At 38.6% G+C, this 16,981-nt stretch overlaps 1 protein-coding gene across 2 annotated transcripts in view; it reads left to right on the forward strand.

The window, feature by feature from the left end:
• Positions 1–16,981, forward strand: part of KIAA2026 (KIAA2026 ortholog) — a 95,147-nt gene that overhangs the window by 11,550 nt on the left and 66,616 nt on the right. For both annotated transcript variants that reach the window (XM_004600145.3, XM_055130689.1), the window contains exon 2: positions 11,351–11,551. In XM_004600145.3, the coding sequence (XP_004600202.2) occupies positions 11,351–11,551 (201 nt within the window). The remainder of the gene's footprint in view (positions 1–11,350; positions 11,552–16,981) is intronic.

The following is a 16,981-nucleotide window of genomic DNA, read 5'->3' on the forward strand; positions in this document are numbered from 1 at the left end:
ATGGGAGATGTGTGCCGAAAAGTAGATAATGGACCAAACATGATGACCTCTCAGTGTCTGTATTGCAAGCCATGATGCCCAGAAGTAGAGAGAGAGTATGGGGAATATTGTCTGCCATGGAGGCAGGGGGAGGGTGGGAAAGGGGGAGTATACCGGGGATATTGGTTGTGGGGAATGTGCACTGGTGGAGGGATGGGTGTTTGATCGTTGTGTGATGGTAACCCAAACATGAAAGCTTGTAACTATCTCATGGTGATTCAATAAAATTTAAAAAAAAAAGGACCTTGATCTTTGTACACAATGGTATACTACTGACTATAAAAAAAGGCTAAGATATGCAAATAGCTGCTATGTGGATGGAACTCTAGGGCATTATATTGAGTGAATTTAGCCAGGAGAAAAACAGATATCAGAATAATCTCTCTCGTACATGAGATATAAAGAAGCATGGTAAGGGGTCAACAGAATCTAGGAACTAGTGTATAGAATGGAGCTTACCCTATAGTGAGAGGTGGTGGGTCAGGGTAGGTGGTAGAGTAGGTAGGTGTGTAAGTGACTGAGGGAACCTGAGACATTGGTGGAGGGGAAGGAATATTATTGGGTAGGCAGTGTTGGAATGTTTCTTTGCACGAAGCCCAGTCATTGATAGTATTGTAATATTATAAATCACCATAATTAAAATCAGATCAATACATTGCCAGGATAAGATGCAGGAAGTGTGTTTTATTTATTTTTTTGGTCACACCCCATGATGCATAGGACTTACTCCTGGTTCTGCACTCAGGAATTATTTCTGGCAGTGCTCAGGGATTATATGGCACGCTAGGTATCAAACCCAGGTCTGTCACATGAAAGCAAGCACCTTACCCTTTGCACTGTCTCTTCAGCCCCCAAAGTGTCTGTTATTTACCACATGATGTATTTGGGGTATCATCCCTTAATATTTATTTATATATTTATATGTGGGGGGTAGGGGCAGTCACACCTGCCTGTACTCAGGGTTTACTCCTGGCTCTGTGCATAGGAGGTGACTTCTGACACTGCTCAGGGAACCATATGTGGTGCCAGGGATCAAACCAAAGAGAACCTGGGTGTGCCATAGGACTACCCATTGTTCTATCCCTGCTTTGATTCTTCTGACAGATAAACTCACTTCCAGTCTACCTCACTTGCTTCTCTTAGGTTACCTTTATCTCTAATCCTTTCCTGAGAATCTTATCTAAAGTAACATCCCTCTTCCTGGTCATTTACTCTCCTCCTTGGTCTCCTTTGCTTCACAGCACATATTGCAACGTAATTTACAGTACAATTTAAATATATGTATTTTGCTCATCTTTTTATTGGAATGTAAAATTAATGAGGATAGGATTTTTTTCCTACATGGTAACTCATTTAAGCAGTAGGTGGCTATAAATTCTAAAGGTCATTTTCTCAAAGAGTGTTTCCCAGATCCACCAGCATTAAATTGGTGTTAAAAATGGGTTCCTTGGCTGGAGAGAATGGAATCTCTTCATTGGAATGAAGGGATGGTAGGAAAAAAGAGAAAAGCAGATACATATTCTTATGTTTTCAAATGAAAAGTGGAATACAATTTGAAGAAGTAACTGGTATAAAGTGAGGTTAGTGGTGGGGGAAGTAGTGAGTAGACATGGCTCTAGGCACTTAAATTACTCCTTTGAAATCATTTAGGAACTTTGTGAATTTTGAGTTTGTTGGTTTTTTGTTGTCTTTTGTTTTTGTTTTTGCATTTCTTGGGTCACACCTGGCAATACTTAGGGGTTACTCCTGACTCTGTACTCAGGAATTCTGGCAGTGCTGGGGGACCAGATGGGATGCCCGGGATCGAACCCAGGTTGGCTGCGTGCAAGGCAAATGCCCTACCCACTGTATTATTGCTCTGGCCCCCGAGTTTGTCAAAGTTTTAACCAAAAGTAATCACTATTGCCAGATTGACTTTATATTGTTTTAAAACATTTTATTAGAGACTAACAAAAAGCAGTAGAATATTTAAATCCTCATGTTTCTCTTCCCAGCTCCCAACAGTATTTATTCACAACTAGCTCTACCTGAATTTAAAAGAATTTTTGTTATTCCATTTTTATTGAGCTACTGTGATTTACAGTACTGTTTATAGTTTCATGTGTGCATCATTTCAGCATCACACCCAGTACCAGAGTGCCCAATGTCCTGGACCCCTTCCATTCATCCCTCTGCCCCAGATAAGTGCAGTTCTGTAGTTAAATTTTTCAGTTCTGATACCTTTGGCCATTTGTTGTTCTCTTACTATATTTCTATATCCTGTATTCCATTGTTTTTAATATTCCATGAAAATACAGATTTTGTTGTGGATGTGGTGACAACTACACACATAGAGAGGAGTAAAGCTAAACTCCTGAAATTCCATAAAACTGTAAATCAATGATAAGTTGGTAAAAGTTTTCAAAAACTCTCTATCTTTCATTTTATAGATAAATAAATAATAGTGTGAACAGTTCTATGCTATTACACTTCAAATTTATATTAATTAGATAACTCCTACAAATAATTTACTGACAATAAGAAAGATCTCAAGAATTTAAAGGATAATATGAATAGGTCTAAAAATGTATAAAAATATTTTTATCCCATAAACTTAACACTGGTTTTATTTTTTTTCTATGGTTTATAATATTTTTTTATAAACATTTTTATTTTATCACCATGTGGAAAGTTACAAAGTTCTCAGGTTTATGTCTCAGTTATACAATATTCAAACACCATCCCTTCACCAGTGCCCATATTCCACCACCAAAATCCCCAGTATACCCCCGCCCACGCCCCCCACCAACTGTATAACTGATGAATTTCACTTCATTTTCTGTTTACCTTGATTACGTTCCATATTTCAACACAAAACTCACTATTGTTGTTGGAGTTTCCCCTCAAGAAAGACAGCCCTACTAAGGAAGCATTTGATAATTAGTTTTCCATTAAAAGATTGTATGTTTTCAGTTTTTAGAAAAGGTTGTGCGGCCGCGTTAGTGGCCGCGCGGTTCGGATGTGTCCCAGTCCTGCATCCGGGAGCCATGTTAGTTGCTGCTCAACACTGGTTTTATTATAGAAGATATTACAGATAATGCTTAAGCATCTGATTAATAAGCAAAAGAAAGAAATCTCTATAAGTATTAAAAAAAAAAAACGAGGTGGAACCAGAGAGATTGTACAGTGGACAGTGTACTTTCGTGACTTTCATGGCATGTGGCTGACCTGTGTTTGATCCCTGGTCCCCTGTGTGGTTTCCCAAGCTCTGCCAGAAGTAATCCCTGAGCACAGAACCCTAAAATGAAAAAAACAAATCATCTGAGTTCTAGACAGATAGTACAGCAGATAGGGCACTTGCTTGCATATGGCTGACCACATATGGTCCCCCCAGCACAGCCAGGTGATCCCTAAGTGTAGAGCTAGGACTAAATCATTAAGACTGTGGGGTGTGGCCCCAAAACCAGAAATAAAAAAAAATCACCTGAGTAGACACAGAAAGAACACTTAGAATAAATGAAATAAATGAAACATTAATCTTTACTTTCTTACTTTGAAATATGTCCTTGACATCAAATTATTTCATACATGCTGCATTTAAAACTCTCGGGAATGGGGACTGAGTTACATTTTAAATATAATCAGAGAAACCAGAGATAGTACAGTGGGTAAGGTTCTTTGCCTTGTACATAGTCGACCTGGGTTTGATTCTTGGCATTTTATGTGGTGCCCCAAGCACAGCCAGGAGTAATTCTTGAGTGCATAGCCAAGAATAACACCTGAATGCCACTGGGTGTGTATCAAAACACAATAACAACAACAAAAAAAGTAATTAGAGAACTGAGCACATGGTTCATTGGTTGGACAGCATGTGGGAGGCCCTGCTTCTGTTATCCAGAACAGAAAATAAATACACAAATAAAATATAACAATAATATATCATTCAAAAAAGTTTTTAATAGCAAATATTGAGTGTTTATATTTTTAATCATTTAGAATATTATTAAAGATTTTATGCTGTTTGAATCAGGATTCAAATAAATTATATATGGCAATTGGTCCATGTCTTGATTTGTAAAATTTCTTTTCTCTTTTTCTATCCACCACAATCCTGCACTTGTACTGATTTTGTTGGAGAATATAAGATTGTTTGGAGTTCCCTGTTGTATTGGAATTTACTTAGAACATTCCATCTTTTAGTCCTGTATATTTTCCATAAACTGGTAATTGGATCTAGAAGCTACATCAAAATAAGAATTATTTGTCTTTGGAAAGTGGGTAGCAAGACTAACTCCTTAGGCAACGTTACATTTATAAATTTTGGGGCTGGAGCAATAGCACAGTGGGTAGGGTGTTTGCCTTGCAGGCAGTTGACCCGAGCTTGATTCCCAGTATCCCATATGGTCCCCCGAGCACCACCAGGAGTAATTCCTGAGTGCATGAGCCAGGAGTAACCCCTGTGCATTGCTGGGTGTGACCCACAAAGCAAAAAAAAAAAAAAAAAATTATAAGTTTCTGGCTTACCTTTAAATGAGTTTTAGAATACTAGATTTGGCATGATGGTACAGTGCATTGTCGTTAAAGTTAATCAAAGATATGACTGGTAATTAAATAATAAATTTTCTGTTTAGTTTGTTAACAGTATGATAATATTTCCTCAGTTTCTTCTTTTAGTGTAGTCTAGGATATGATGGTAATTTTCAGAGCAAACTACTTATAATCTAAGAAAATGAATTTTAAATTTAGAATGATAGTAAAGCATCCTTTTGAGTAATCCCTGTTACGTGGGACTCGTGTTAAAGAATTTCAAATTTTTATAAAGCCCGAGGTTAAAGATCTTGGGTTGGGGCTGGAGCGATAGCACAGCAGGTAGGGCGTTTGTCTTGCACGCGGCCGACCCGGGTTCGATCCCCAGCATCCCATATGGTCCCCTGAGCACCGCCAGGAGTAACTCCTGAGTGCAAAGCCAGGAGTAACCCCTGTGCATCGCCGGGTAAGACCCAAAAAGCAAAAAAAAAAAAAAAAAAAAAAAAAAGATCTTGGGTTTTCTCATCTGCTTATATTTATGTAAATCTTTTGTATTGTCTCAGATGTCAGCTGTGAGAAACAATAATATTTTGTGTTTCTCATTTGATTTTGGGAACAACGAAAAGACATCCAAGGTTAGCTCTCACGGTATGACTCTACATTTTGTATTATATTCATTGCTGTTAATGGCCTCCAGTTAACTTTAAAGTTGTGCTTTTCTTTTCTAGTTAAGTGTGAATTGTATGCCTTTATAAAACTGAAACAAAATTTTTTTGGTGGAGGGCACACCTGGCCTTGCTCAGGACTTACTCCTAGCTCTGTGCTCTGGGATCGCTCTGGTGGGTCTAGGGGACTAAATGTGATGTTTGGGATCAAACCTGGATCAGCTGCATGCAAGGCCAGCTCCCTACTGTACTATTGCTCTGACTCAAGATCCCACACTTTTTTAAAAAAAAGTTGTATTATATATAGGTACATTATGTATAGCTATTTCAGTATAAAATATGCATTTACCATAAATATAATTTTGGAGAGGGGGGTCTCCTCAGGGGTGCTCAGGGCCTGGGGCTCACTCCCATTGATACTTTACCTGGACCTGATGGTTTGTCATTGGACCACAGTGGTACTGAGAATTGAATTCTGGGTCTTGAGAATGTATACAAGGCATCCCTTTGAGTTATCTGCCCAACCCCATAAATTTCCAGCTTATTGTTTAGTAGATTTTATATATTTTTTCCTTATTAGATTTGAAGGTCGCATGTGTTACATAGTAAAGTTACATGTGAGGGTATATACTAACAACAGAACAACGATAGTGGGGCCCTTGAATTTTTTCATGTGTTTTTCCCCATAAATACCTTTTACTAATAGGTATTTTAGTAAATACCTATTAGTATTTACTAAATATTTATTTATTTATTTGTCGTAGTGGAGTGTGATCAATATTTGCACTTGTGGCTTGGCCTCTTGGCTTAAGAAATATGTAGGGGCTGGAGCGATAGCACAGCGGGTAGTACGTTTGCCTTGCATGTGGCCGACCTGGGTTTGATTCTCAGCATCCCATATGGTCTCCTGAGCACTGCCAGGAGTAATTCCTGAGTGCAGAGCCAGGATTAATCCCTCTGCATCGCTGAGTGTGACCAAAAAAGCAAAAAAAAGCCCAAAAAACTAGAGAAGAGTAGAAATTCTTTATGGTTTGTCAGGAATAAGAATGGTGTTTTCCTGCATGGTACTGGAACAAAGGCAGAGCAGTAGACCAGTGGAACAGGGTAGAATATCCTTACACACACCCTCAAATATATGATAATCTAATATTTGATAAGGGAGCAGAAATGTGAAGTGGAGCAAGGAAAGCCTCTTTAACAAATGGTGCTGGCAACACTGGACAGCTACATGCAAAAAAATGGGCTCAGACTTATACCTAACATCATGCACAAAAGTAGATCAAAATGGATTAAAGACCTCAACATCAGACCACAATCCATAAGGTACACCGAAGGCAAGGTCAGCAAAACCCTCCACAACATTGAAGCTACAGGTATCTTCAAAGATGACTTGCCACTGACCAGCAAGTGGAAACAGATAAACAAATGGGACTACCTTAAACTGAGAAGCTTCTATATCTCAAAAGGTACAGTGACCAGAATACAAAGACAGTCTACAGAATGGGAAAGGATATTCATTCAATACCCATCTGATAAGGGGTTGATATCAAGGATTTACAAGGCACTGGTTGAACTCCACAAGAAGAAAACGTCCAACCCCATCAGAAAAATGGGGTAATGAAATGAACAGAACCTTTCTCAAGGGAGAAATACGAATGGCTAAAAGACACATGAAAAAATGTTCCTCATCACTAATCATCAAGGAGCTACAGATCAAAACAACAGTGAGATACCGTCTCACACCACAGAGACTGGCTCACATTCAAAAGAACAAAAGCAACCGGTGTTGGTGAGGATGTAGGGAGAAAGGGACTCTCCTTCACTGCTGGTGGGAGTGCTGACTGGTTCAGCCCTTTTGGAAAACAGTATGGACGTTTCTCAAAAAATTAGAAATTGAGCTCTCACTTGACCCAGCAATACCACTTCTGGGAATATATCCCGGAGATGCAAGAAAGTATAGTAAAAATGACATTTGCACCTATATGTTCATTGCAGCACTGTTCACAGTAGCCAGAATCTGGAAAAAAACCGAGTGCCCGAGAACAGATGACTGGTTAAAAAACCTTTGGTACGTCTACACAATGGAATACTATGCAACTGTTAGAAAATATGAAGCCATGAAAATTGCATATAGGTAAATGAACATGGAAAGTATCATGTTAAGTGAAATGAGTCAGAAAGAGAGGGACAGACATAGAAAGATTGCACTCATTTGTGGAATATAAAGTAACAGAATGGGAGACTTACACCCAAGAATAGTAGAGTACCAGAAGGATTATTCCACAGCTTGGAAGCTGACCTTATATGCTGGGGGAAAAACTAGCTCAGATATAGAAGGGACCACCAAGCAAAGGGTGCTAGGTGGGCCCACTAGCAATGGGAGATACAGGCTGAAAATAGACTATAGACTGAACATGATGCCTATTTAATATCTCCATAGCAAACCACAACACCCAAAAGGAGAGAGAGAGAGAGAGAGAGAGAGAGAGAGAGAGAGAGAGAGAGAGAGAGAGAGAGAGAGAGAGAGAGAGAGAGAGCGAGCAAAAGGGAATGCCCTGCCACAGAGGTGGGGTGGTGTGGAGGGGACAGGTTAGGGATAGTGGGAGGGATGATGGGACCAGTGGTACTGGAAAATGGGCACTGGTGGAGGGATGAGTACTCGATCATTGTATGACTGAAATGCAGGCATGAAAGTTTATAACTTTATCTCAGGGTGATTCACTAATAAAAATTTTTTTAAAAAAAGTTTGGGCCTAAGATATAATTTAGTCCAGGAGTTAAGTGCTTGCCTTGTGTGCTGCTTATCCCCACCAGATCCCTCACCCAGCATATAGTCCGCAGGCAACACCAGGACTGGCCACTGAGCATAAAGCCAGGAGTAAGTAAGCCCTGAGCACTTTTAGGCATGACCTCCCAATTTTGTTTATTGTAGTAACATTGACTTATAATATTATCTATATTTCAGGTAAATCTATATACAGAGTATCTATATACAGAGTAAATCTCTGTATGTACTACATTATGTTTGCCATTAGAAATCTACTTTGTGATAACATTGAAGCTAACAGCAATCTCAAACATGAAACACCACTGACCAAGCAAGTGGAAGCAAAATAAACAAATGGGACTACATTAAACCAAGTAGCTTCTGCATCTCAAAAGAAATAGTGACCAAGATATAAAGACAGTCCATGAAGTGGGAAAATACTATTTTGAATACGAATATTCATCTGAAAATAGGCTAACATCAAAGATATAGGAGGCACTGGTAGAACTTTTCAAGAAAAAAACATCCAGCCCTGTCAAAAAATGGAGAGAAAAAAATGAATGGAAGCTTCCTCAGAGAAGGAATACAAATAGCCGAAAGGCACACAAAAAAATGCTCTTTATTATTAATCATTAGGGAGATGCAAATCAAAACCAGTGAAATATCTCACACCACAGAGGCTGTCACACATCCAAAAGAACAAGAACAACCAGTGCTGGCACGGATGCGGGGAGGAAGGGACTCTCCTTCATTACTGGTGGGAATGCCGACTGGTCTAGCCTTTTTGGAAAACAATATGAACATTCCTCAAAAAACTAGAAATTGAGCTTCTATTTGATCCAGCAATACCACTTCTTAGAATTTACTCTGGGGGCCCAAAAACACACAGCAGAAACACCATGTGCACTCCTATGTTCATCGCTGCACTGTTCACAACAGCCAGAATCTAGAAACAACCTGAGTGCTCAAGGACAGATGATTGAATAAAGAAACTTGGGTACACAGTGGAATACTACACAGCTGCTAGGAAAAATGAAGTCATGGAGTTTGCCTATAAATGGATGGACATGGAGAGTATGTATTATGCTGAATGAAAGGAGTTAGGAGAGGGCCAGGTTTAGAATGACTGCATTCATTTGTGATAAATAAAAAGAAAAGTATGAGACTAATATTTAAAGCTAGGGAAAACAGTGGCCAGAAGGACTGTTCAGTGGTTGGAATCTACCACAAGTGTGTATGAGGCAGAGGGTAGATAACATAGAGAAGGGACCAGTTTGATAATAACAGTTGGAAATGATCATTCTGGACAATAACTGAGTGTTGAAAGTAGGTAAAGGGCATGGTAAACTTTCAGTATCTGTATTGCAAACCGCAGTGCTCAAAGGAGAAAAGTTTCTGTCATAGAGGCAGGCTGGTATTGCAGGTAGTTGTGGGGTAGTAGGAGGGAAACTGGGGATACTGGTGGTGGGAAATGTAGATTGGTGGAGAGGTGAGTGTTGGAGCAGTGTATGACTGAAACTCAATCAAGAACCGCTTTCCAACAGTTTATCTTATGGTGATTCAATAAAGTATATTTTAAAAATCTAAAAAAATAAAAGAATGGTGTTTTCTCATTGAAAGATGAATAGAGAATGTGATAGCCTTGTTATCGCCTTCTACTAAAGAGTCACAGTTAGTAGAACTTGTCATGCTATTTGTAGAATCTAGATATCCTAATAGTAAGATTGTTACTCTATTAGAATAATAAACCACTATATAAAGTTAACCTATTTAGAGTAATAAATCATCGTGAACATAGTCCAAGATGGGCTGAAGTTTGACTGTATTTCATTTGTGAAAGTTTAACTTTCAGTGATCTGTGCACCTAGCCCATTTCATATTAAAGAAAGCTTCTAGGAAGGCAGGAAAATAGGACTAAAGGATCAACATGTATTTTTCCTAAATTCTTACTCAGAATATTGATTGCATTATTTGAAATACAAGTTTTGCCGTTATAGAAGCAATATACACAAAGTGAGGCTCTGGAATATTTTACAAAGGTGTAGAATATATCTTCCACCTTCTCATGCTTTTTGTAATTCTAGATACTAATACAGAAATACTAATACTGATACTAATACTAATATAGATACTAATATGTAAATAAGTTTTAATCTAGATGCAAAAACTTTCCAAGTTTTGGGAATTCAAAAACTTTACAAGGGGGGGCTGGAGAGATAGCACAGCGGGTAGGGCGTTTGCCTTACACGCGGCCGACCCGGGTTCAAATCCCAGCATCCCATATGGTCCCCTGAGCACAGCCAGGGGTAATTCCTGAGTGCAGAGCCAGGAGTAACCCCTGTGCATCGCCAGGTGTGACCCAAAAAGCAAAAAAAAAAAACTTTACAAGGGTTTTTTTTTTTTTGGTGGGTAGCTGCACCAAGAAGTGCTCAGAGTGGTATTCCCAGAATTGTGCTGGGGAGACCATGTGGGGTGTGGGATTGAACTCAGGGCTCCTGCATTTAGAACATACTCCAGTTCTAAACTTAGTAAGGTTTATATAATGTCTTTTTCCATTTAAAGTGACTTTTATCAATTATTTTTAATTAGTTAGAGGATTTATTAGTAACTAAACTCATTCTGGAGCTTGGTTGTGGCTTAGGGGTAGAATACATGCCTCATCTCTGTGGGTTCAGTTCCTGACACTGACAAAAATAAAAGTGCCTTGTTCAAAGTCATCATGGTCTTTTTTTTTTTAATTGAATCTCAGGCAGACAGTTACAAAGTTGTTCATTAGATTAGCATCTTGAATTATTATGAATGAGTCTTTGTATTGAGATTAAAATGGACCTCAGAATCCTAGGTTGTTTTTGTGTTTAGTTAGGTTTCTAAACTTTATCATTTATTGTGGTATTTACAGCTTACAACTTAGTTTCATAATACTTCATTTCTAAACTTCAAGGTTTGTGTATACACACAGGAGGGGGAGACAGAGAGAGAGGAGTGTGTGTGTGTGTGTGTGTGTGTGTGTTTTGGGGCCATACCTGGCTATGTTCAGGATTTACATCTGGCTTTGTATTCAGGGAGAGATTGGGAGACTATTTGGGATACTGGTGATAAAATCTTGATTAGAGGCATGCAAGGCAAGTGCCCTGCCCTCTGTACTTCATTTCAACCACAGCATAATGTTTTTTCCCCTCCCATTTATTTTTTGTATTTAGTTTGTTTTCCCATGTCATTGATAGGCAGAGTCAGATATGTAAAGAGAATTAATAGCTCAAGGAAATTAATTATAATGTGATTAGCAAAAGACATTCTTTTTAAATGCTGGTTAAGGGAGGATTATTGCTTACCCAGAAAATTTGACCTTGTGATTGACTTATTCTTCTCCAAGGCACTTGAGAGAAAAGACAACGATAGCAGTTACGTCTAGAGGCTATTATGGATTGGAGGATGAAAAGGGAACTGCATGTACTTCAACAAGGCGCCGGTCAACATCACGAAGTTTGGCAGGCTTGACAAGTGGAGTTTTTGAATCTATAATGGTTCAAGTTTTGAGACAGGAAGAGCAGCTGAGAGCAAAAGAAGAAAAAAGGTAAATGTTAAAAAAAAATTAAGATTCATGTTGTTCAGATTTCTAGAAGCTATTTTTCAGAGTAGCTTGTATAAATTTGTGTGCCCATAATAATTTCTGGATCCAAATGCATTATCACCAATGTATCAGTTCATAATGTAATATCATAGTGAAATTTGTTTTGTAATATTTTAAATACTAAACCAGATTATTTGAAGCTACAAAGAATAACATGTTTAAATAATTTCCAAAATTTTCCTAGATTTCTGGAAGTATTAAGTGAATTATAAGTTTTAAATTAGCTGAGTTTTATATAGATTTGTATAGTTTTAGAATAGAATTATAGAATCTAAGGATGGATTAGTGGTAGAGAACTTGTCTTGCATATATGAGGCCCTAGGTTCAATTCTTGGAACTGCAAAAAAAAAAAAAGTAGAAGAGTAGAATAGAGTTCATAGATTTAAAGTTAGGGGTGACTATGCAGAGATTATTTGTTCAAGGTGATAACAAGTTCCTATCTCCCATTTCCTTCATTGGTATTAATTTTCTGGAGATCTTTGCTTATTCTAGGCTTATCAGGAAAGAATCCTGTTTTAGGGCCTAGGAATATACATTTATGATACTTACATACCATTTTATTTATAACAAAGACTGGGACCCAGAGAATTAAGCAATCACTTAAAAAACTGATAATTTTTATATTAAATCTTAATCTTTGTTGAGAGTGACTGCTGATACAAGAAACTGTGAATCCCTCTTTATATCATCCCCCTACGCCTGCAATAACATCCTTCCCTAGCACTGCTGAATCTGATTCCCATATAAAAAATAAAAACATTGGATAGAAAGATAGTACAGGGATTAAGGTATATTCCTTGCATGTGGCCAACCGTGGTCCAATCTCCAGTACCACATTGGTACACCTCTTCATATCTCACTGTGAGATACAAAGATATCCTAGCTTCAGTCACCTAGCCACAGAACAACTTACAAGAAACACCTCCAGCAGCAAAAAGTCACAATGAGAAAGTAATGCAGAACCCCACCATGCTTAGTGAATGAAAATGGTAGCTCTGGTGATTGATCTTGTACTAGCAAACTCTATAACCTCTCTGATAAGGACTTTAGAAAGGAAATGCTGAGGATGTTTTAAGAGCGCAAAGAAACAAATGGAACAGACCAGTAAACTAGAGCAGAAATGAGAAGAAAACTACAAAAAGAAATAATAGAACTGGAAAATCTGGTAGGCAAAATGAAAAACTCACAGAAAGGCCTCACCAACAAAGTTAATAGCTGCTGAGTTCAGAGTCAGTAAGCTCCAGAATGAGGTGCAGAAAACCTCCAGTTAATAGAAGATGTAAAAAAGCCTCAAAAGAAATGAACAACTGGCAAGAAAGCTTTGGAATGAGTTCAAGAGGCGCAGCATAAGAATCATCAGGATAGCCATAGGCCTAGAAAACTGAGGAAGTTCAGTTGTGTCGGAGGTCTTTCTTTTAACTCAGGATTGCTGCTTTTACCCCCCTGCCCGTGAAGTGGAAAAGGAAGAGGGGCTGCTTAGCTTCCCTGGCTTGGCTCTGCCAAGCCACAGTCCCAGAACATAGAGGAGGTTCAGGAGGAGGTTCAGCAGCTCTGGGTTGGAGGTCCTGCTTTTTGCTTAGAATTACCATTTTGCCCCCAGGTCAGGATTGTACCCCACCCATATGGGTGCAGAATATAGTGGAGCAGTTGCATATATCTTTACCTCTCCATAATTCACTTTAAATATATGAAGACATCCTAGTTATAGTCACCTAACCACACAACATCAAAGTAGAAAGGACTCCAGACTGCAAAGTTCTCAATGGTAAAGCAATTCAGAACCCTCACCAGGCTTAGTGAGTGACGATTCTACTTCCTGGAAGACTCAACCAGTAATAATGAGCTAAATAATGAGCTTAGCCTCTCTGATAAGGAACTTAGAGAGGAATTGTTGAGGATGTAAAAGGAGATCAAAGAAACAATGGAATGGACCTGAATCAATAAAACAAGTGAATAAACTACAGACAGAAATGAGAGCTCTAGGGGCTGGAGCAATAGCACAGTGGGTAGGGTGTTTGCCTTGCACGCAGCCGACCCGGGTTTGATTCCCAGCATCCCATATGGTCCCCCGAGCACCACCAGGATTAATTCCTGAGTGCATGATCCAGGAGTAACCCCTGTGCATCACGCTTGTGACTCAAAAAGAGAGAGAGATCTGAAAAACTTAATAGGTGAAATGAAAAACTGACTGGAAGGCCTCAGCAACAGGATAATTGCTGCTAAGGACAGAATCAGTGACTTCCAAGACGAGGTCCAGAAAACCTCCAGAGGCTGAAGTGATAGCACAGCATGCAGGGCATTTGCCATGCATACGGCTGACCCGGATTCAATTCCCAGCATCCCAAATGGTCCCTCGAGCACCGCTAGGAGTAATTCCTGAGTGAATGAGTCAAGAGTAACCCCTGTGCATCACCGGGTATGACCCCTCCCAAAAAAAAAATCCAGACAACAGCAGAAGATAAGTCAAAAGATGACTTATCTTTTGGGATGAATTTATGAGGAACAACATAAGACTCATTGGGGTCCCAGAGGGGCAGGAAGAAAAACCCCGATGAAGCACCATCATTGCTGAAGAGTGCATGCACCCAGATTCATGAGTCCCAAAGTGTCAGCTAAAAGAAATCCGATTAAAAATACTCCAGGACACATCCTCATCAAAATGATGAAAACTAGAGATCGAATACTGAAAGCAGCAAGATCAAAGAAGGAAATTACATACAAAGGACTATCCTTAAGATTTACAGCAGACTTATCAGATAAAACCCTCCAGTACTGAAGACAGTGATAGGATATAGTGAAGTCTCAATGAAATGGATGCCTCACCAAGAATACTTTACTCAGCCAGACACTCATTCAGATTTGAAGGAACAGTATACAACTTCACAGATAAACAACTCAGGAACCTTATAGCTTCGAAACCATCATTACAGGATGAACTAAGTAGGCTACTTTAAGACATGACAGGCCCCACAAATGTGCCAAATTCCTGTAAAAAGATGGCACAGAGCTTAATAACAATCTCTCAATGTCATTGGACTAAATGCATCAAAAGAAAATTGAACCCATCACTCTGTCTGCAGGACACATATTTGAACAGTCAGATCAAACACAGACTCAAAAGTCAAAGGTTGGGAAATTCTGCAAGCAAATAACTCCCTCAGAAAGTTTGGGGTGGCTGTACTAGTATCTGACAATATGATCTTAAGGCTGAAAAAGCTTGGAAGAAGGGCATTTCTTAATAATCAAGGGACATGTACATAAGCAAGAACTCACATTCCTAAATGTACGTGTATATCATGAGGGACCAGAAAAAATACTTAAAACAACTACTAATAGACTTGAAGAAAGACATTGATAGCAACACAATAGTAGTTGGAGATTTCAGCACCACGTTTTCGCCTCTTGATAGAGCAACTAAACTAAAGCTCAGCAAGAAAGTACTTCATTTGAGGTCAAGAAATTGAAGAAAGGGCATATATATATATATATATATATATATATATATATATATATATATAAACCTTTCATCCTCAAAAGGCTGAATACACATGGGACATTCTCCAGAGTAGACCACATGCTTGAACATAAAACATACCTCCATGAAGTCAAGAGCATCATATCAACTATTTTCTCAGAGCATTGGTGCACTGAAAGTAGAAGTTAATCACAAAAAGAAATGGAGAAACAACTCAAATTAAATAGCCCATTACTAAACAACCAGTGGATCAGAGGAAGTCAAAGAGGGAATTTAAAGATTCATGAAAATAAACGAGAATGAGGACACTACCTACCACAACTTGTGGGATACAGCAAAATTGGTGTTAAGAAAAAAGTTATTGCTATCTAAGCATTCATCAGGAAGGAATGACAGGCCCACATAAGTAACTTAACTGCACAACTTAAGAAACTGGAAAATGACCAATAAAAGGAGGCCAGAGCAGGCAGGAGGAAAGAAATAAGAAAACTTAGAGTAGAAATTAATCAACTGGAATACCCCCTAAAAGTCAAAAGATTAATGAAACCAAGTGCTAGTATTTTAAAAACAATAAAATCAATTAACATCTAGCGTTAGACTTACAAAGAAAGAGAGAAAATAAATAAAATAAACCAAATCAGAAATGAAAAGGGGACAACACAACATATACCACAAAAATTCAAAGGGTCATCAAAAATTACTTTCAGACTCTTTATGCCATGAAATGGGAGACCCTAGAAGAAATATATTTTTTGGATTCCTATACCTTCCAAGGCTGAACCAAGATTTGAAATACCTAAATAGAACTATCACTGTCAAGGGAATTTAAATGGTAATCAAAAGTCTTCTCCAAAACAAAATCCCAGACCCAGATAAACTTGTAAAGGGGATCTACTGCTAATCCTTTTCAGGCTCTTTCAGGAAATTGAAGACTTGCCCAAACAGGTTCTATGAAGCAAACACCCTAATATCCAAAGCAGGCAGAGACACCACAAAAGAGAATTACATGCCAGTATCCTTGATGAACACAGATGCAAAGATCCTCAACAAAATACTAACAACAATTTATTAAAATATCATACACCATGACTAAGTAGGATTCACCGCAGGAAAGCAAGGATAGTTTAATATACACAAGTCAATCAATATACCATATCAGTAAAAGAAAAAACATCAGTAGTTACAGACAAAGCATTTGACAAGATCCAGCACCCACTGACAATAAAATTCTCAACAAAATGGGAATTGAAGGAACTTTCCTCAACATTTGCCACAAGTCCATGGAAAACATAATTTTCAATTTGGAAAAATTAAAAGCCTTTTCTCTAAAATCAGGCAGAAGAAAAGGTTGCATATCCTTGCCTCTGATATTCAATGTAGTACTGAAAGTACTTGCCATAGCAATTGGGCAGAAAAAATATCAAGGGTGTACAGATAGGAAAGGAAGAAGTTAAGCTTCACTCTTTGCAGATGACACGATACTGTCACTGTCATCCCGTTGCTCATCAATTTGCTCAAGCGGGCACCAGTAACATCTCCATTGTGAGACTAGTTGTTACTGTTTTTGGCATATTGAATATGCCCCGAGTAGATTGCCAGGCTCTGCCGTGCAGGCAAGATACTCTCAGTAGCTTGCCGGACTCTCTGAGAGGGGCAGAGGAATTCAACCTGGGTCGGCTGCATGTGAGGCAAACGCCCTACCCACTCTGCTATCGCTCTAGCCCGACATGATACTATATTTAGAAAACCTTAAAAACTCTACCAAGAATCTCCTAGAAACAATAGATTTGTATAGTAAAATGTCAGGCTACAAATTAATATGTAGAAATCCATGGCTTTCCTATATACAAACAATGAAAGAGAAGAAAGAGATATTTAATAAACAATCCTGTTCACAA

Source organism: Sorex araneus, chromosome 1, assembly GCF_027595985.1.
Source record: "Sorex araneus isolate mSorAra2 chromosome 1, mSorAra2.pri, whole genome shotgun sequence".
Taxonomy (NCBI): Eukaryota; Metazoa; Chordata; class Mammalia; order Eulipotyphla; family Soricidae; genus Sorex; species Sorex araneus.